Genomic DNA, 22,858 nt, shown 5'->3' with positions numbered 1-22,858 from the left:
ATTACAATCCTGAACATATCCCTTCAAAATAATTGACATTAGCCAGGAGTGTGTAGTGTATATAATGTATACGAGTCTGCCTATCACTGTCTGCAGAGTGTAGAAATTTGATGCCTTGTCATCATGATGTCTGGATAAAGACTCACTTAACTATTCACATAAGAAACGGTTGAATTTGCTAAAATTACTATATTATCTGAAAGTATATGTTCATGGAGTAAAAAGCTATTGCTGCTGTTATTCTTTTCTTTTGTACATGTGTGGGCGGGACCACATGTTTTAAATGACACAGGAATAAAAACCTAACCATGTGTACTGTGTGAGAGCCATCCCAATTTGATTGTGTTGTTGTCTGCAGCAGAACAATAACAATAAAGAATGTGGAATCTTGTGATAAAGATGTATTTTGTTAAAGTATAATTTAGTTGCAGTTAAGAATAATATAATAACTTATAATAATAATAATTAAAAAAATATATATAAATAAATATATCTATGAAGTGAATGTTAATCCTTTTACAGTAATACCTTCTTAGCATTAGCTCCAAAATCCCTCCTGACTTCTGTACATCTACCTCTCTCACATCTCTCCATCACCCTACCCTGGCGTTCCCTCCATGTTGCCATTAAACTAACCCTGGCTCTCTGTCCACATCTGCGCCATAGCAGTCTGACCCCTCGGAAAACAAATTGGCACATGGCAGGTTCATTGGATGACATTGAGAAAAGAAGATAATAGATAGAAAATGATAGTGTGTATGGGGCATTGTATAAGACAGACACTAATTGTCCTGTTACCTCGAAAGAATTGAGATTTTCACTGTATTTTTTTCTTCTCTGACTTTTGTGAATCTCTCCCCCTGTTTTTTTCACCTACTAGTCTGGCACCTTTCAAGCCAACACTTCATTTGTTTTCTCACACCATCGGCTGATCAGGCTGAGGAAACACTGCATTTCAACTTATTTTTAGCTCTTTCAACACAGAACAGTGGATTTCACAGGCAGTAAATATGCTCACGTTGGTTAACGAAGACAAATGATCGAATGATGGAAGTGAGACTTATTCAGTGGATTTTTCCAAACAATATTGTGTTGTATAGTCAACTGTAACTGGATCAAATAAAATAAAAATAAAAAATCCTCTAATCAGTCGACACTCAATAACCTATGATGACAAAGTTTGATAGCAAATTTATAAAAATCTTGAACTGAGATTTCTAATTTACAAACATATTTTGAAGTATATTTCAGAACTCTGTTGAAGTCTTTCTTCTCTATCTTCTTGATAGGGGCGGGGTCAGGGGGCACTGGTGCCAGCTGAAATCTGATTGGTTACCGAAGTACCCCCCCCCCTTTAAAACTAGTCACTTACTAATGATACTTACAATAACCTGTGGAACAACCTACCACTTCACATTAGATCTGCCCCGTCTTTAACACACTTTAAATCACTACCAAAAACACACCTGTTCTCCCAGGCTTTCTCCTCGAGTTGAGTGCATTTCATCGCAGCTGATTTAATTTATCTTATCGTATATCTTATATTTTATTTTATTTTAATTTGATTTATTTTAAATTAATAATTGTATTTTATTTGTATTACTTGCACTATGTTGTGTTACGTTTTACTGTCCCATTACACCTGTAAAGCACTTTGGTCAACCAAGTTGTTTTAAATGTGCTATATAAATAAAATGTATTGACATTGACATTGAATAAACATGACTTTTTTGGAGTAAACAATTTGCTCAAACAAGGCACTATTTTCTAAATATACATTAAATTACATCTGGCTTTGCTCAAAGCTAAAGAGCTAACTAATTAATAAATAAATAATGAATGACTTAAATGTGCTCCTTACTGAATCAGGAATTGTGCATGGATGTTGGACAGATAATTGGCCCCTCTGTGTAAACTGTGGCCCCCTTATGGCCCCCAATTACAAAAAATCCCAGAGCCGCCACTGCTTCTTGTTAAAGTCTCTAGAAGCTTTGCACAGCTGGATTAAACCCTTATTCCTGGCAGATCCTCTCAAGCTCTATCATATTGGATGGGAATAGTCTGTGAACTATCTTCTTCAGGTCTCCCCTCAGGGGTTCTGGCTCTGTGGCCGGGCCACTTAAGGACATGTGTCACAGTAGAGGAAGTATCAGACAGGTGGAGAGCAGAGCCTGCTGTTTGTCAGACGTAGTGTTTGTCTCCTCGCAGCTGAGAATCTATTTTTCACTCCTTTAAATGCTGTTTGGTAAACTCTACACAGGCTTCCATCTGCCATATCCAAACGGCTCTATCCCTCTTGACCTGATCTGTGCCTCACCACCGATTTATCACTGAGGTCCACAGTTCCTCAGACTTAATGACATTTCTGTCCTGCAGGGGGAATTGTGGGATATTCTATATACACAGGTGAGGATCTCATCAATTCATTTTGCCACAGGTGGATTGCAATCAGGTTCCAGACACATCCCAAGGATAATTTAAACAAACAGGATGAACCACACCACAGCTTCAATGTGCTACAGCAAAGACTCTGATCACTTTTGAAAATAAGACATTCAAGTCCAATTTCTAAAACATGCTTTCATTGTGTGACTTATGATTGGATTATTGGTGGGAAAAAAGGGAAATAGAAGTGGAAATTTTATTCATTAAAAACGTAATCCTTGACACAATAATGTGTGCAAGATGATGAGTACTGGACGCTTTCTGAAGGCTCTGATAATTTACTTTTAGGACAAAAATTAAAATAACAATTTAAAAGAAAAACTGCTGGCTCACCCTGTGTCATCTCACAACTTCATTTTGCCACTGGATTGAATTTCTGAGGACCAAACAGTGAGTCGGCTGTGTCTGTCTGGCAGAGCGCTACAGAGGAAAGGTTACAAGCGAACCAAAGTTTACCTTTAACTCGTACAATGTCTCTTTTGAAAATATTCATGAGCAAAACTGATTCTTTCGGAAGCCTTTCATTGGTTTGAATGGTCTAATCTTCTCCTCTCTCCTACAATTGATATGCAGATGCACAAAGCGGAAAGTGGTTTTATTTCTGTGCAGACAGAAGCGATTTATCATCCATCAGGCTGCAGAAATTAAACATATCTGATTTTGTCCTGCTGGTTCAGCTCCGTCACATATTTGATATTTGGGTTTTCAGGCAGAAATAATCTAGTTAGGCGAGTTAAACATCAATATACCCAGCCAAGCAAGCAAGTCGTCTCCTTACAGCCTAAAAACCACAACATAAAGAAACATTGACATTGAACATTCCTGCAAACTGTTAAAGAGAAAAGTTGATGTGTAAAATAAGCTGAGCTTCTCCGCGTATTTCAGCCAACAATCATGTGTCCACACAATATAATTGGCAAAGCAAATTCATAATTGATTGTGTATAATTGTGTCTAATTGCTGTAGAACAATGTAAGCGGACCATGATGGTGACTCACAGGCTTGACTGTTAAATGACTCCAACAGCTTCACAGGAAATGTCTGGTGTGGCTCAATTCTTTCTTTGTTTAGTTTTCTGGACTCTGTGAGGTCGTCACCAGGAGACTTCCTGTTAATAGTCTGCTGTCATTTACATATGGTCATTTTTTGGCACGGATCCTGTTTTATACATTTTCTAACTGAAGTGGCTCTGGGAGAAGTCATATTATTCAGATGTTACCAGCAATGGTGAAAGTTGTCTTTATGAATTATAAATCACACGTTAACACACACACATTCATACAGTGCATCAATGTGTCGGACCTTCTCTCACATCACACACACACTGCAGGCACAGCCATCAGGAGCAATTTGGGGCCCAGTATCTTGCTCAAGGACAAAGGACACGTGGAATGGGATAAAACCGCCAACCTAAGTGGATGACTTGCTCTACATTCTAAGTCCCACCCTAGACCTCTTTACCTCCTGAGTCATGACACTATATAAAATCAGTCAACTAAATATGTGTTGGTTGCTTTTTTGAAAAACATCGCAAAATAAAATCTCAAAAACCTGCTTAATCAAGTGAGAAAAAAAAAGAAGCTAAATTGGCAACACTAGGAACCCCAGCACATTTGTATTACGCTCAAAGCTGAGGACCAATAGGACGATTCTGGACTATGTAACAGCCCTGTCTTAAGAAATGGTTGTAGAAATACAACTGTGGTCCGCAGATCAGTCTTCATGTTGACGGGCCTGAACTGCACTGCTAGATAACCTCTTGCCTCTCTGCGAACTAGCCACATCACGCTCATTGCTTCAAGAAGCACCTCAGCTCACGCTCTCCCCCCTGAACTGCAGAGTGCGCCGAGTCGTATGCCCTCTCACTGCCGCTGCTTCCTCCACTCACTTTATTTTACATCATAAATCCCCTCTTCGTTTTTATGCTTTGTCTTTTCTTCCAGGGAGCACTCCTCTCTCTACAACCCGATCAGCCCGCTGCTGCAGGGATGTTGTCAGGTAGCTATGGGTCTGTCCCATTATTGGTTGAGCGTAAAGCTATCGAGGCAGAAATGTAAGCTCATTTAAGTCACCCTGGATATCCTCAACAGATAAACACCAAGTTTATTAATATGGGCAACACACTGTGACACTGCAAGGTGCCTTAAAAAAGACCTTGTATTGATGTGGCTCATCAGGAAAGAGAAGAGAAAAATATAAGCTAGCAAAGTAAACAGTTAAAAGCTTGTCATCCACTAACACCGTTATTAAATGTGATCATTTCTGGCAGCATGTTAACATTTTTTGACAAATCGCCTCAATCATTCATAGCCAAGTATTATTACATCTCATCTAGAGAAAAGAAACAACTCTATACACATGAAGTTCTACTCATTCTATGCAGAGATTCAAGAGGGACTGACTTGGACATAGTGCGTTGCAGGTGATCTTCTGTACCGACATGCCCTCGCAGAAAGCGCCGCCGTTCAGGGGAGCTGGGTTAGTACAGGTTCGAGAGCGCTTCTGGACGCCGCGCCCACATGGCACATTGCACGCCGACCACTCCGTCCACAGGGACCAGCCGCCGTTCACTGGAGAGAGTTCCGCAAAGTTAAAGAGGAGGAAGAAGCGGAGGTAGAGTGAGTGCACAACAACGTGTTATTTGTCCACAAGTCTGCTTTAAATACTTTAACAAGAGCTGCAGCTATTAATGATTATGCAGGCTGCGAGGCGCTGCAAGGCAACAATGCATAACGGCCAGAGCAGATTGAGCTCAGCACAGTCATTGTGGTGGATATACAGCTCCCTCTCTCCTAATTGCCTGTTCAGTGTTCCTTGCTCTTGGATTAAGATAAAGGCATGGAACTGTGAGAAAGCGAAGAAAACAGCCATTACACTGAATTGCCATTTCTGAAGGCGACACTGACTCATAGTGGTCGACAGGTTGGAGTCGACCACTTAGCGCTCTGACTGAAGCAGTTTATTCTATGATCCCTCTGTGTTACGTGAGTGGAATCGGGATGTTCAAGCCGCGCAATCAAAGCTGGTGCTAACCGCCGTGGCTGGAAGGCCTCTGGCAAATAAATACTTAATAAGCTACACTCCTTTTAAATGAGATTAAGACACAGTGGCTTATTTCCTTTCATAAAGTACACATTGATTTTAAATGAGAGGCAGTAAATTGAGTCTTTGAATAATACATTCATTGAAAAGAAAGAGGGAACATCTCTCTTCATTGGAAACACGGAGATGGGTCTTTTAATCACTTGTGTTGAGGTGTAGGGAAACATGATGCGCCATGTAAACATTGAGTCACAACACTGTAGTGTGATGTAACGCAGCACAACAGCAGCTGGGAAAGACGGCGTACCGAAGACTATCACAGTGGCCGTGGCACTGCGCCGCTTTGCCACTATGTTGCTGGCCAGACAGGTGTAGTTGCCCGAGTCGGACAGGCGCGCCTCGTTGATGATGAGGTTGTGGTCGGCTCGGGTGTCGATGTTGTCGTCAGTCAGGGAGCTCACCAGCTCCTCGTTTTTTAGCCATTCGACCTGGGGACAGAAAGAGGAAGATTGTGTTTGTATTTGAGAGGAATGCACTTAAGTCAAGTGTTAATCCCTTCAAATAAAAAGTGATCACAACTTTAGGCTGTAAGAGCATCCATCTTACAGCGAGTCTCCACAGGAAGGGTTTGTGTGAGCAGTGGTTTTAACAGAGGAGCAGCTTCTGGGCTCCATGTGAGTTTACACAGGATGAACTCAGCTGTAGGTCAGCAGCAGTTTGCCAGTTGCTCAGAGCTAAACAAACGCACTGTGTCAAAATGGTGGGAAATAGATTTGAAGTATGAAATCAGTGCCAGGCAGCACAGTGGTTACAGGAAGACGGTTCCCGGTTGGAATGAGATCTTTCTGTGTTTGCAGGTTCCCCCTGTGTCTGTGTGGGTTCTCTCCGGGGACCTCCTTTCTCCCACAGTCCAAAGAACTTAGGTTAACTGGAGACTCTTACTTGACTGTAGGTGTATATGTGAGAGTGAATGGTTGTTTGTCTCTATATGTTGTCTCTGTGACACACTGGTGACCTGACCAGGGTGCATCCTGCCTCTCGCCTAATATTATCTTGGATTGGCTCCAGCTCCCCCCCCCCTGACCCTCAAAGATAAGTGGTACAGATGGATGGGTGGATGGATGGATAGAAAAAAAAAAAGACTACTTCATGCTTTGTTTATGAGTGTGTAACAAGAGTAAAAAATTAGCCATTGTGTGTTCTGCATAAAACGCTGTATTGATTACTATGGAAACAGACTGTTAGGACTGTGGACACGATGCCTTGTCCCGGCATTCTTTAAATCAACTCTCACCGTCTCCAGTATCTAATGACCGGCTCGGCCACTCCACCACACCATTACACCCTGAGGTATTCATTCTTTGTCTAACTTAGCCTGATCTCTGGTCTGTTTTTGGAAAGCCTTGTTATTTGTGCGTGCCCCACCTCATTAGGATCACCTGCATGATCTCTGTTTCCCTGCCTCAGCCACTCTAACCCCCCTGTACTCTCAGTCCGAGTTGCATTTATTCTCTGGTTCTGTTGGACTTAATGGCAGCTAGACTATGTTGTACTCATAAAGCAGGCCTAAGTATATATAATGGGTTGTGTATAACTATTTAAATACATTTGTAAATACATACTCAAACCTCTTTGGTATACAACACATCTAACTGCTTTTCATCAGACTTTATTATATGCTGTGTATTTTAATAACCAATAGAAACTGCTTGGAGCCTATCAAAATCACCAAATGTGTATTAAGTTGTGCATGCTCCTGTATGCATAGTATGTTTAGCACTCTCAAATAAACACATTTGTCTTTAGCACTAAGTTAGCCAACTTAGCTGGCTGAGCTACTTATTGTCCAGGGAGGATAAATCCCCATTTAAAAGCAATGCAGCAATTGCAGTGAGACGCTAATGATGGTGTTATTACGGCTTGTAGCTGTTCTTTTCTCTGACCAAGCTCCACCTATGCCATTATACTTCCATGAAGACATCTGTGGAGAGACATGGGCAGTGCATTCATTCAAAAATAATATTTGAGTTATGTAATTATATGAAAATGTGTTATTTCTCCTCCTTTTCTGAAAATATTGATATTTGGTTATAGTTTTTATATTTTCAGTCTTCAACATTTCTTCAACATTTTAAGGGGATTTAGTTAGTTATGGCTTCATTATTTAAAACAGTACATTGACAAATATTTTTTTTGTCATAATTTGTGTTAATTGACTTTGTGACGACTGCGGTTGAGTGCAATGAACACAGTGAAGCTGGTAGAGGCAACAGCTTGAGTACAGTTCAGCAGTAGGTGATTAACAGGCAACTACCCCGCAGCACACCACCATCCCCCTAGGAAGTACCGCCTGCTTATAGCTCCTGATCTAACGACCGAAACCCAAACAATCAATGAAGGTTTTGTGACTTTCTGGGACCAGCAATCGATAATCACATCGTGCCTCAGGATGTGCGTGGTCGTTGGAGGTTGAAGTTATGCAGCGTTTGCACAGTCTTCACAAAACCTCTTCCGACATTAGCAATAGCATGAATTCCTTTGAGGGAAATATGAAAATGTGCAAATCTTTCTCTATCTGCATTTAGACAATTACAATACAGACCTCTCTCTTGGACAGAGATCCCGGAGTATAATGCAACTGAAGGTGTGTCCTATAAAAACAGGTACAGACACATTAGAACGTGAGCTCATGTTCTCAGAAGATGCAGATGTTATATTTGGATTCATTTCACATTAAACTGTTGTGTCCTGCACCCGCCCAGTGGCCCACATACACGTCGGTCAGCTGTACCTTGTCCGCCACAGCCAGGCAGCACGAACACTGACGCTGAAGCCTTTAAGCAGTCAAAAGATGCACTATAACCAATTACCAGCAACAGAGAGGAAAACTAATTATGAATTACAAACTTAGTGACGCTTTAGTGCGTCTACTCTGGTAAGAGAGCTGCATCAGTGCGTTTGCAAATTACATTCATGGTGTGGCAGAATGGGCCGAGCTGATGGATTTATAGGAAGCACACAGGCACTCTTTATAATAAACAACGCTCAGGCCGGATGCAAATAGGAAGTGCCTTTGGGCATGCAAACGCTGGGTAAATAGAAATGACACGCCGACCGAAGGGATGATGGATTGCAGGTATATATTGACACAAATAAAAATGATAATGAACATCATAACACAGTAATCATTTCCCACATTCACTATTTTTTCCACACCAACCGAGTCAATTGAACTACTCTTAACAGAAGTGGGAATGTTTTTCTTTTCCAGACAGGAGGAATGCAGTAAACCAGTACATTAATGCAAGCCGGCATTTTCCTCTGTTTGCCTGGACGGAAACTTGGAGGCCGATTTTCAAAGGCTCCCAGATTCTCTTCGACAATTAAAAGATATCCTCTCATGTGGGTTTCATCGGATGCCTAAGCATCTCTGATAGATAAGAAAAACCAGACGGAGGACTGAGGGACAGGATCTAATTTCTCATGATTAAAGTCGTCCGTCACTGAATGGGTGACACAAGTGCAACCCTCCACCCCCGTCCCCCAAGTCTTTATGTATTTATTTCATATTTATCCTGGGAAATTTGTGGCTTGAAAGAGGCAATTAACATGTGACACGAGCCGGCCCCTTCGCAGTGTTTGGGGTCCATGCTGCACATTAACTGTCTGTCTGCCGCTAACAGCCCGTTGGTGATGATGAAAAGATTCACCGAGCAGTGGGGAAGAGAGACAGCGGGAGAGAGAAACACAAAGAGAGATACAGGGAGAGAGAGAGAGAGAGACACACAAGGTGGGAGGGGGTGAGAGAGAAAAAAAGATGAAGGGACAAATACAAATTAGCCCGGGCAAGTGTGTGGCAGAGGATGTGAGAAATGAATTGCCTAATTGGCACATTTGTTTCAATTAGGAAGCGGTCATCAGTGTCAGCCTTGACGGAGGGGTTTCCAGGCAGGGCCTCGCATCAGGGCTTCCTCCCTGTGATTTCATTACCTGGACTGCCCCTGAAGGTCACCTCCTCCAGCCCTACACGGCGGCCAGGTACTCTCATCCACTTGAATCCACACACACACGAGCACACACAAGCACGCACACAGCTCATTCAGATGACATTTGCTGATGATTAGATGCTGAGAAATGTGGCGGTTGAGGGGCAATTAGAGGACAGGGAAGCGGTGTAACTGGCGACACTGCAGCCATCATCAAGACTTATGAGGAGAGAGCTGATAAAGACCTTCCCAGCTGACACATTTTTTCCCTGTGAGAGTGCGCCTCATCGCAACACTCAGAGGTCTAATGGTCATTTGATGTCAAGGTGACGCAGTACAAACGGGGGGGGCTTTAGCGCAATACGGAGGGGAAATCTGTCTGCTGAGTCATGCCTAGGTGTCACAATGAGGCATGACCCCCTCCCCCTTTGGGCGACTCTCAGCTGTGACGCCGGCGTGGGCAGCAGAACTTTTTTTTCTTCTTTAATTGCTGAGTATCTCATCAACGCAATTACGTGGATTAAGGGTCCCTGTCAGGTGTAGCTCGAGGACCCGGGGGCGCCAGAGGGACCTGCTGAGCGGCTTATCAGAAGCGACACCTCAGAGCACGGAGCTAATCCACTTCACGGATTCTCCCCACAACCAATCAGGCAGCACATGACATGCTCACACACACACACACACACACACACACACACACACACACACACACACACACACACACACACACACACACACACACACACACACACACACACAGAGATACCCACCGACTCTTTGTACTCAGCATGACTCGGTGTGTTCATACGAACAGCAAGCCTGACAGCAGCAGGTACAGCTGTGGGGAGCTATCTGCACCTCAACCGTGCACGCCCACTCCAGAGGTTAATCAGAAAAGATACGATGAGAACACAAAGTGGGCCTGTGTCGCCCGTCCGCCTCCCCCGTTGCTTCCCAAATGCCACCTCTCCTCCCCTCCGAGCTATGTGGCACTGCATTGCTATTCCACCCCGATCTGTCTTATCTTAACGAAATAAATAGAGGGAGCTCCCGGCTACGGCCGGGGCTGGGGGTGGATGTAATTGCTTGGCTTAATAATGAAGCTCATCATCTGCTCTCTGGGAGACTTTCCCTGACCTATGAGAAAATAACAAAGGCGCTCGGCGGTGGCATCGGAAAGTTGAAACAAGTGAAGGGAAGGCGGGGGGTGGGACATATAGTTAAATGCTGACTTGTTTTGGAGCAGCATCGCGATGTCTTTGGGAAGCTCAGCGGCGAACAGCTTGTATAACTGTGCAGAAGCATTTAGTTGATTCCCCTTTGAGCCATAGCCTGGGCTGTCTACCTGAGCTACTGTAGATCAAGGGGATTCATCTCGGATTAAAGGCTTTCATTCAGGGAAGTTGAAATTGGCTTCCAGTTCGGCTGTTCATTTCACACTTTCTCTCAGAGCAACCTCTCAAAAGAAACTCATTATACAGGGTTCTCATGGACTCCTTTCTCCCTGAGTCAAAAGATCTCCTCTGCATTCACACCCCATGATATCTGTGAAGTAAAAATGGAGGATTGGTTTTGGATCACCGAAACGGAATTACAAATAAGCCGCTCTTACGTTCTATTAACCACAGATACATTACAGCCCCTGCTCTTAGGGTACCATGTGTGAAGGTATTTTTTATAGCAAAACACTGTCAAGAATATGCACATTTTCAATAAATACTCACAGATGAAACTCAGAAACCTGTGTCCATGTATTTTTCTGTTGTTTAACATCTTTAAATGTCTGAGAAGTAAAGCCTGACAAAAAACAAATGTTTTTGAAATGTTGGGAGACAGTAGCTATTCATGTAATGGCTTTTTCAATTATTATAGAAATATAAATGGTTTCATTGTCTGTATAATTGTGATCTAGATAATTGTGCTACTTTCCAACAACAGTCAATGAAGCTTCAGTGAATTATTCAATTAAATTACAGATTCCACACAGTCTATAAGTGCTTACGAAGGGCGGTGGTATTAAACTGCACACAGAGGTTGTAAGTTGAGGTTTACAGGCCAAGTCGGGACTAAACTTCATAACTGAATCAGGTTTTCTGTTACGTTCAGGCCGGGCCAGCCCTCCACAGTAAAGGCTATCATCAGAGCACTTCCTCTGAAGGCTTAGGTACAGCACACACGCCTAAACTGAATGCATATCAATGTCATATCAATGTGGTGAGCATCAAAATAACACAACCACTGTTGTAGTAACAGACTAGAACATTTTGAAAGCACTTTCTAAATAAAAATTTAGTTCAGATTTATTTGACAAATTGTACTAATTTATGAAAAAAGTAGCCATGTGCAGTAATATAGCAAAATGAGGATGTGATACATTGAGATGCATCAAGATGCATTGAATCATTGATGGGTAAATTGTAATTGAATCTTGATGCTAAAAAAGATATGTGTTAGTCAACCACTCAAACTGACCAGACCCAGAAACAGCAAGCTCTCTCTCTCTCTCTCTCTCTCTCTCTCTCTGTTCCGTAGCCTATGCACGGGGCCGAGCATTCATAGTTGTGCATAGGTGTGTGTGCGTCACTCTGCAATTACTGACGGGAAGGCAATGCTACCAAGCGGACCAATCACAGCTCCTGAGGTCTGCGTCGCCTCGACATCTAGTTCTATCTTTGGGGAGGTGGGCGTCAGGGTACGGCGTAGGGCTCTGCGAAGGGTACACGTCTATGCACAGGCAACGGCGTAGCCTCGACGAATTGGGAGTTAGACTCAGCTATTTACTGTCATGAGTCTTCTTTAAAGCTTCTGATTACACATTGCATTTTTACACTGTGACATGGAGCAAAATAAATACTGGAAAATAAAACTTTGATGAAGCTTATTATATGTAAATAGAATTATTTACATATAATAAGCTTCATCAAAGTTTTATTCTCATTTCTTTTTTGTGTTGTGTGTTGTATGTATCAACCCACACTGCAGATTACTTCTCCACCCACAATGACCTGCTGCCTCGTGTGGTGAGGATCATGTTTTCACTCTTGGGAAAGAGAGAGGTATTTTTCTCAAAATGGAAATGCATTTCAAATTTAAGTTCAAGGGGAAATTTGTATCAGGAGTTACAAAACTATGGTAAAGTACTGTAATTAACTTAAACTTTGCAATTATGGTTTAACAACATAGCAACAAACTCTCTGCTTTGTTTCATAATGAGCACTGGTGTTATTTCGTTTCCATCACGCTGCTTCAGATGTGCACACTGGGACTTTGTTTCAACATGGAAAAGCTCTGAAACTGGAAAAAAAAAAGAACAATGCTAAAATGCTTCATTGATCAACAGGGAGGTTTGTTTTTAATGTAGCAGCAAATGTACCAGTTTGTGTGTTTTTATAAATCACTATTAAGTACATTCATCCATGATAATGTATTTGAAGCTGGCGGATTATTTTTATATTTTGGCATCTTGGGGGCACTGACCTAATAAAAAGTTAATATGGCAAACATGATGGCAAACAATTGCCTATTTACATATGCAGTAGACACGGAGCCACATTAGCATTCACTTGGTGGGATGTTACTGAGCGCCTGTTGTGGCTGAGTTGTTCAGAGCAGAGTCTGTGGGCTGTAAAACCAGGAGGATGAGCTCGGAAATGCTAAAAAGCTCCGTAGAGAGGAAGGTTTGTGCCAACAAGTGACCTCTTTATTTTTCACACACAGGTTATTTGATCCAATTGTTTATAGAAATACATTACTCAGGGCCGCGTTTATGTTGTTGTGGCAACATATTAATATGAAATGCTTAATTTCACTGAAAGACTGGACTACAGAGTGATGACATCAGTGATGACATCAGTGCTCAACTGGGATCTTGACCAAAAAGCTTTCTCTTTTAATTTTGCTTTCCTTCAAAGTTTTATGTTTTCAGTACAACTCTGTATCACTTCAGGCTCTCAAGCTATTTTTCGCTACATTTTTTTTTGTTTGTGCAACTATTGTGGCACATTTGGTGCAGAAGTGATTTGGGAAGCGGTGACCTGAAGATACTGCAGAGAGGTGTGGGGATGACAGTCCTCCAGCAGACACGGCCTCTCAGAGGAGCTAAAAAGCTTTTCCTGTCTCTTTCTTTGTGATCTAAAAAAATAAAACACACAATTCTCATAGTACAAACCTGTCAGTCACGCTCATGTGGCTTCCAGTGAGAATTTACTGCACACACTCTACACTGTCATGTGAGGTTTGCGTTAGTCTACAAGTACTGTGTGTCTACAACTAAAATGTTAAAGAAAACCAAATGTATTTTTACAGAGACTAAAATATACTGACTCTGTTAGAAGTTACCGATGTTACATTTTAAAGTTCTCATGGTGAGGACATAGGTCCAATCTTCTCTCCTTTAAATTACATTTCTATTTATTTTAAATCAGACTGTAAATGTGTTTGGTAGGACAGGAAGCAATGATGGGCTTTTCGGAAGCAACCTTTTATTTGAATTAATGAATGAATTAAGTGCTGCATTTATAAACAGCAGGGGAGTCGACAGCGGGTGGTTGGTGTGGATGACGCACAACGGTGTTTGGCATCGGTCTAGTGCTGGTGTATCTTCACATGAAATTATGTCGTGGGTGTAGTTGTGGTCATTAAAACAAAGAACAGGATGATTAAAGAAATTGTAATGCTAGTCTGCTTGCTGAAATGAAATGTCTAACACTGTGAATGCAGAGGATGCAGAGCAGGCAACAGACTTAAACCTCATGTATCGTTATATAGTAGATAATAATATTAATTATAATAACAAATGAAAATGGACACAAACGGAAACGGAAACAAAAACTTGTTTCTCTTAAATTGCGTAATCAATTGTGACTTCTGATCTTTATCGAAACCCATCGTGAACTCAATGTGATAATTTGTTTGTGTCTGACATAAAAGAACTGGAATTGAAATAAAAAACTAGAAAAACATGTTGACATGTCAATGTTTGTTGGGAAGTGTTAAAGAATAAGGAAACAAATCATTGAGAAGAAAAAATATCGTCATCAGAAAAAAATCAGCTGTGGCACTTCTCACCTCCGGCTCGGCTCCAGAGTCAAACTGTCGTTGCCACGTACCACACAATGATTTCACTGTGAGGAGCTGGGGACTCATTAGCTCACAACCTGACATCCCTGCTGACAAAGGTGATTCCCGAACGCACCTTTCAGAAGCACACTGTTTACGCTGCACCCCAAACCGCAGACTCACCTTATGTTGGGCCTGCGCTGTGTTTGCTTCAGAAGCATCCGCCCTGCTGCTGCACTCTCCTGAAACCTCACACCGCTGCACTCGTGGACGCCACCTCAATATTTCATGGACAAGGTGCGCTGAAATCGACTGGGCTGAGGGTATCTGCCCTGTGCGCTCTGCATTATTCACTCCCATCTCTCGCTGCTGGGCTCATTTGTGTTGACAAAGGACTAGACGGGAGATTGTGATTCGGTCTGTACCGCTCAGATTCAACTATTTTTATCCCACTGTGGATTCAGCGGTGCTGGAATGACATCAGTCCTCCATTTCAATGCTGAATCATTTATACAGTGCAGGGCAGGAGGTTGACCTCCGTCTAAATCTGTTCCCTGCACGCATCAATTACACAGCCATCGTTCATGCTGATAATCACTGGACCAAATATGGAGCCAGACCATCTCCTTCTGTAGAAGAAAGTGAATTTTCACTGAGACATTTGAAGGCTATTGTTCCCCCTGAAGTCAGTCTTACAGGTTGACTGTGAGAGACATCTGTTCTCCGTCTCCCGGGGCGACAGCGTTTCAGTTACCACTAAGCATAGTGATGCTAAATATGTAAGCACCATATTGGTTTTCTGGACATACGCTCAATCAGTTTTGTGGACAGCTGTCACAGGTTAATTACTGGTTGTCCCGCTCATAGCAGAGACTCTAGCCTACAGTGAAGTTCCAAATACATTAGTACACAGAAACTAGAAATACCAAACTGCAGTTTCATGCCTCTGCAGTTTCCTTCTCCATATTATTTTTCCAGATTCATATAAGGTCACCATGACCTTTACATTTGACCACTGAAATGGAATCAGATAATCTTTGAGTCCTGTGAGACCAAGTGAACATGAGTGCCACATTTGAAAGAATTCCCTAGAGATGTTCCTGAGATATCACATTTACAAGGCAATGCAGGTGTTTTGAGTGTTGTCATGGTGACCTTTAACCTCTGGCCACCAAATTCTAATCAGGTCATCCATGAACCAAGTTGTGCCAGATGTAATACAATTCCTTTTGGGCATTCCTGATATATCGTGCTCACAACAAAGTGAGGTCACATGACCTTGACCTTATGACCTTCGACCAACAGACCAAGTGAGTCAATTCCCTCAAGCTGGTCTTAATAAATAACATTCAACAAAAACATAAACATAATTTGTGAGGCCCACGTGACCTTGACTTTTGACTTTGGGTTACCAAAATGAAATTAGTTCATCCTTAAGTCTAAGAGAATTTAGTTTTGCCAAATTCAAAATGATTCCCTAAAGGCCTCCCGATATTACGTTCAAAAGGCAAAAATAGTGTGGAGGTTACAGTGACCTCGACCTTGACCACCAAAATCTAATTAGTTGGCAGAAAATCATGTTTTTGCAAAATGTAAAAAATTCCGCGGTCTTGAGATTTCACGTTCACATGAATGGGATGGACGGACGTACATACGTATGCAGAGGATTGGGAAAAGCCCACAAAGAGTAAATCCTCATGTAATTTTATATAGTAAATAAATAATAATGATATAAGGGACATCAATGGATAAAATAAATACATAGAAATGTCTGAATTCTGCCGTAGATACCCTGTATTTCTCTGGTAGACAGTCTTATTTTGTCTCGATATGTACAGTATATCCAGATTTTGTCCCATACTACAAAAGGTGAACTGTATTTGTTACTGTATTGAACTAGTGTGTAGGTTGGATTCAGCTGAGTGGTGAATGCAGCATCAGGACACAACTTGACCGGTAGAGCATCAAAGACGAAACCAAACTGAAACAGCTGTGTCGAGACATGCATGAGTCTTGGAGGCAGAGAGATGAAAAATCAAATGTAAACATAATTCCATATATTGTGTGATTCACACCAGCAAAAGACTCTGGGGGGGGGGGACCACAGGGATTCTAGTGGGATGTGCAGCTGTGATTCCAGACCACTAAGAGGTATCAGGTATCTATCATGGATATTTTACACACACTGATGCAACACATATCTGTGATGTCCATATTGCAACGACACAATGATGCGATTTACTCTCATGACTTTTATGTCTTTGCCCACGCACAGTAGGAGCTGCTGATGGACCAATCCATATCCACTCCCTTAAATCAGCCTCCAAAACTGTAACTGGACCGTTCGCTTAGTGGCCTGACCCACTTTAAGCCAGATGTTTCTCACAATGTGTCCTCCCGAGACTCGCAAGGCTAATGGAGCTATAAATTGAAATTGGAAAGAGAATCTCTGAGTGTGTGATGTCTATCTTTTATTGATACATTATTCAGCGTTTTGGGGATGATTTGATTAAAATTTATGATGTGAATCCCTTCATCTCGGACAGCTACCGCACTTTGGAGCCAACACCTTCACTTCTAAATGCTTATGTGGACTTTTTAGCTGGCATGTAACAAAACTGTATCATCTCCTAAAGGTCAGAGAAAGTCGAGCCGGAGGTAGAATTGACTGAGTGGCTGAGTTACTCCAGCAGAATAAAGATGGACGCCCTGATGCAGATTTTTTCTGCTCGGCGGGAGTATAAGGAGAGGAGGAGCGAGGAGCAGTCGGCCTTACCTCCGCCACAGGCACTCCCTCCGGAGGGCGACAGTGCAGTACGATCATCCCATTGATTGGCACCTCCTTCCCCTGGGGGTCCTGCTCAAAGTTTTTCCTCAGGTCTGTTAGGGGAGATAAGAGGCAGCTGTCAGGTGTCAAGTGTTACGGTCAGCCTGGCTGCAATCCTCTTCAGCAGCTAACATGCCAGCGTGGCCCCAGCTCCGCACGCCATGACCTTCAAACCTGCTGCAGCCCGTATAGGAAAGAGAGGATCCAATGCCCCTGTGCCTGGTAATCTGTTGACAAGGTGGTTTGGAGGTTACACAGGATGGAGGAAGTCAGCGAGGATTGCTCTGATCATCCTGCTCACTCATGTGCATAAGATAGTGACAGATTCTATCCTGCCCATTTTTCATCCTGATTTTGATAGCTTACTGAGCCGCCACTATTAACTGAAAACCCTTTAAAATGTCAGCCTTTTGGGAAAGCGGATATGTGCCTTTGAAATTCTAACTGCGGTTATGAATGTGTCTCATGTAGCCATGATCGTGAGAGAAGCCCTGCATATAAGGGATATAAATACAGGGAGGAAAACTCTAGAATTGTGCCTCAAAAACTCTGTTCAGCTGGCAGGTAGATAAGTGCAAGTAAGTACAATCGCAATGATATGCAAATCCCACAAGATAAAGATCTGACATCTGACATTCTTCCTTTCTTTCAAGGACAAGAACAAACATCCTTCCTGGGTTGATGTTCAAAAGTGCTTTCTCTTTGCTTTCTCTTCAAGGCCATATCGAAATCAAGCAGAAACTGCAGCAATTGTGGCCTTTAGCTGCCGGATCACAGCGGCTGTGAATATCTCACTGTGCCCAAACTTGATTGGACAGAATTTGACTGGAGGAATTGATTATTTCACTACTAATAAATCTGATGCTGCTTCTGATGGGACTATATCAGCCCGCTGTGCTACCACAGCATGCTCCAGACTTAATGAAAGACACGGTTGTATTTAAGCTCCAATCTGTGAAGAATTGCAATATCAACACTGGGACAGTTTTGGTGAGCCGTCATATATTCTCATAATACTTCTGCTTCAACCATCAAGACAAGAGGTTAGCCTACAAGACACCTCCTTCATCCTCTCATGCTAAAGTGACGGCACACTGGACACGCGAGTGACTCACTGGCCCTGTTCAGACCTGGCATTAACATCCGTCCTGAGAGATCCAATCACAAGTTTGTTCACACCCGGAATTGATTGAATGAATATGCACAGCTGGGAGCGGCTCTGGCTCAGGGGGTAGAGCGGGTCATTCTCTAACTAGAGGGTCGGCGGTCCATCCCAGTCTTCCCCATTCCGTCTCATAGAAAATGTTCTGCACATAGTTGCACTGTATAAATGTGTGTGAATGGGTGAATGGCAAAAAACTATACTGTGGTTTGAGTGGTCTTCAAGACTAGAAAAGCGCTATATAAATACAGACCATTCAGCTATGAAGAAAGATTTGACCGATTTAAGAGAATCAAGTATCAATCATTATGTTTCGCTCACTGATACTATTGTGGCGGGGGCAACAAATCGATATGGACACTAAGAAGTACAGAAATACATTCGAGTCAGAGGACGTCAGCTAAGTAGTCGGTCATTCATATGTGGCCCAGGGTGCATTGGTGTTCATTAAGTGAAAAGAATATGGCCACATGCGTCCCAGACCTGTACTTAGTGCTGACCACTTGTGATAGGATCACTCAGGGCAGATGATAATAACAGGTCTGAATGGGGTCACTGTTGCAAAGTGTTATTATGAGACGGGACAGGCCGGGGTTACCTGGTCGAAATGCTAATGTCAATAGAAGAAAAGAAGTCATTAAAATAGAAGCAAAACAAGACTTACAATTGACATTGTTTGCTATATAGTGATATTAGGTGCTAATGGTATACATTAGATACTACATTCCTAATCCTGAAGGTTTTTCCATACTCACAGGCGATGCGGACAGTAGCCTTGCGGCTCTTGGAGGTGCCGAGGTGGCTCCAGGCCACACACAGACACCAGTAGTCCTCGGGGCCATGGAAATCTTCAACCTGCTGACGGGACACGTTGATCATCACCTCGCGCACCTTCAGCCCTGGGACAACAGAAAACAAAAGACACTTAGCAAATTTATACAAACAAATATGTTTACAAATTTAATTAGTTAATACATTTCTCTCTCTCTCTTTTTTTGTTTTTCTGAGTGTGCCTCCCATCCACAATTCCCACTGGTAAGCAGAAAGATAAACTGAGGCGAGCCAATGCATTAGCAGCTATCAATGAGTAATGGAAGAAATAAAGCAAAACCTTGCAAAAGGCTTGGTTCTAAGAAGCCTTTAAATTGTGAATAATCCACCTATAACCTACAATTTTAGTGGTAATTATAAATATTATTAACGTAACTTTCTTTTATTGTTATTCTTTTCTTTAATTGATTGCTTTGGTATGTCTTTGAATGTTTTTAACAGATTTTTAATTCAAGTTTAACATCCTATATATTGTCAATCACATGTAATGCACTTGATTTGTTTGAAAGATGCAGTATAAATAAAGTTTGATCAATTGATTGATTGATGTCATATCCTCTGTTGGTCCAACATGCCACAGCAGGGATCTGTAGCGATGTTAACAAAACTTAGTTGTATTTGAATTACACTAGCATCAAGTTATTCATCCTGATGAATGTCTGAACCAATTTTCATGGAAAATTATGAAATTATTCATTAGCTGCCAAGACATTTTCATGAAAGCCACAAATGTCAACCTCATGAAGGTGCTAGAGGAAAACTCATCACCAAAGTCAGTAGGTATGAACATCTGGGAATCACTTGTCTCTAAATAAAATGTATTTTTGCAAGATGATCCTCCTTGAAGCACTACTATATTAGAATCCAACCTCTTGGAACCGAGGCTATCTGTTCTAAATGTCATGGTAATCTAGACGATATAAATGTCATGGTAATCTAGACGATATAAATGTTAGTGACACCGCTACGAACAAAAGTCAACAAGCTTCATGACCATGAATGTCTGCACGAGATGTCACCTTCAGCAATTTAATGCTTGTCTAGACATTACTGTTTGGACCAAAGTGATGGACAGACCACCACAGACCTAAGACGTGATTCAGGGCTCAAATCCTGTATAAGGGTCTTGGGATAGAATGGCTTTTTAATTGTGGTAGTACCAGTCAGCTGAGTCTAGTCAGATTTACAACCAGGCATTGGCTTTCTGTTCTAGGGTACATGCAGCACAATAGGAGGGAATACGCTAACTAGAAAGCCCCCACATTCTAAGTAACGGTCCTTAAAGAGTCCTTAATCAATACTTCAATACATCTACAGGCTCGGTGCGGTGATCAATGAGTTTTACAGGATTAGTTCTGCGTAAGTTCTTAGGAAAGGCTGACACACTTCCTAAATCAGTGCATTCTCCGCCTCTAGGCTGAGTTCTGAGAGCATCGCTAAGGAAACACAGAAACACAGTCCCCAGGGGCCTCTACTGTATGTTTTGAGCGCTTAGTGCTGCTAACAAGAGGAAAGCTAAATCAGCTGAAGCAGAATTAGCATTAATAATTTGGACTACACTTAACCGCTTCAAACAGCATATGTAGGCTCGCCATGCAAGCAATACCAGGACAATATTGCGTATTATGTAACACAGAAGGCATGCAGCAAAGGCACAATGCTCTTATTATACTGAATGCATTAAAGAAGAAGGGAAATGCACTATTTCAAAATCCTCTTAGGCAACATGCCACAAGCCCCCAGTTGGATATATTCGTCACCCTGTCATATGGCCTCAGATGAGTATACAGAACCCATATTTAATCTGAGTCATCGGCTTAGGGCCTGTCACATGTGTTTTCTCACTGCTGCACAGAGCCTTTTGCAGCCCGCAGGCCATATACCCACAGCTGGATTAAAACCAAAGGATGTGCAATGTGCTTGCGACTGCAAAAGACCAACACCCACACACCTCCCTCACAACACCCTTCACCCCGGATTGTTGTGGCTTTTGTGCCTCCAGTGTCTCTGGTAAATAACTCTTAAATCAGACATGCTCTTACTAAAGTCAAACAGCCTCATACTGTGGCTGCACAGCTTGCGAAGCACTGAGCAGACTTCTAAATGAATACCAATTAAACTGTGTGAATGGCAGCTGGGCTATGGCAATGGATCCATGCTGCTGTTCGTGGTCAAATTAAGAAATGGAGAACATTTCGGGGCGGGCGGTCTCCACTGTTCTGTGTGTGAATGACAACAACAGGAAAGTGGGCTTATTTCTTTTTGTCACGCCAAACACGGTAGATACAAAATATTCCTTGATACAAATTTGGGGGTTTATGTCAACATGGTGAATGGCGATGTATTCGGTGACCGGGATTGTTTAAATCATGATTGACAGGCCTGACAAAACAAGGCCACATTTAAGAGGAGTGGTAAACAAAGCTGCAGCTCCATGGTTGGTGTCTCCTAGTCACAGGCCCTGTAGAGAGTCGAGACATGAGCATAATTCATAATTTTTCGAGCAGCAGCAGAAAGCTGGCAAGTGACAGTTTGTGCGGGAAAAGAGACAGCAGAGAAAATAATGACTAATGACTTTCCATGATGCCCTCAAAAAGTGTGAGGCTGTGGTTTAGAGAGGAGGAGGAGAGACGACAGACAGACTGATGGGGGAGATAGTGAGAGGAAGACAAAAAGGCAGTTGTAAGCTTTTCCAACAGTGCAACACATTTCTCGGAGTCCAAACCGGCAGTGACAGGTGGTTTGCCGGAGAGACGGAGACAAGTGGTGCCACTGTGTCATCTGTCAGCCCTATTTGTTTATACACAGAATACTGTTGACAGGGCTCATTAGAGTAAAGCACTTGATCTGCTCTCTTCCCCAATCCCCTCCTCACTTCCTCACAGTTTCCTGAGTCACTTAAATAGATAGATTCATCCAAAACGGCAGATTCACTCAGAGAAAGACTGGTACAATGGCTGGTATACGTTTTGGTGGTATTGAGATCCACTGAGGAAACGAGTGTTGCTGCTGGAGCTTTGAAAAAGTGTCTCTTATTATGGATAAGTAGAAAATGTTGCCTCAAGCTGTGTTCACACCAAACAGGAAGGGAATTTTTATATCGCGATCTTCATGTGAGTAAACACAATCCGTGAATCTGCCCGTTTTCCTGCAGAAAAGATGAGAGGAGGACTACTGGCTGAAGGGACTACAATTTCTGCATTGTAACTGCTGTGGATACACGGGAGAAGCCAGCATCATTTTGTGTGTCCAAAGGAACATCTGGGAGTGCACACAGCTGGGAGAATTTCTTCTCTACGACCTGTCTTGGCAATGGGTTTCATTCTCAACGCCTGTGGCTTTTGTGACGTTGCATCGTGCAATTTTTTCACTCGAGTTAAAATATTTCACCTCAAGCGAGTGAAGCCTAATGACGAGAATTCCGTCTATTGCATCATGTCTTTGCATTGACTTTGTAGGTAATCTCAGCACATGATATATTTGCTTTACCTTTGGTGTGAACCTTAC

At 42.3% G+C, this 22,858-nt stretch overlaps 1 protein-coding gene across 2 annotated transcripts in view; it reads right to left on the bottom strand.

Annotated features, from left to right (window-relative positions):
* unc5db (unc-5 netrin receptor Db) overlaps positions 1 to 22,858 on the bottom strand; it is a 188,910-nt gene that overhangs the window by 59,889 nt on the left and 106,163 nt on the right. For both annotated transcript variants that reach the window (XM_035167032.2, XM_035167033.2), the window contains exons 3-6: positions 19,276 to 19,419; positions 17,308 to 17,411; positions 5,795 to 5,975; positions 4,848 to 5,015 (exon numbers count right to left, since the gene is read on the bottom strand). In XM_035167032.2, the coding sequence (XP_035022923.1) occupies positions 4,848 to 5,015; positions 5,795 to 5,975; positions 17,308 to 17,411; positions 19,276 to 19,419 (597 nt within the window). The remainder of the gene's footprint in view (positions 1 to 4,847; positions 5,016 to 5,794; positions 5,976 to 17,307; positions 17,412 to 19,275; positions 19,420 to 22,858) is intronic.

Source organism: Hippoglossus stenolepis, chromosome 9 (assembly GCF_022539355.2).
Source record: "Hippoglossus stenolepis isolate QCI-W04-F060 chromosome 9, HSTE1.2, whole genome shotgun sequence".
Classification (NCBI taxonomy): domain Eukaryota; kingdom Metazoa; phylum Chordata; class Actinopteri; order Pleuronectiformes; family Pleuronectidae; genus Hippoglossus; species Hippoglossus stenolepis.
This window is presented reverse-complemented; position numbering and strand designations above follow the sequence as displayed.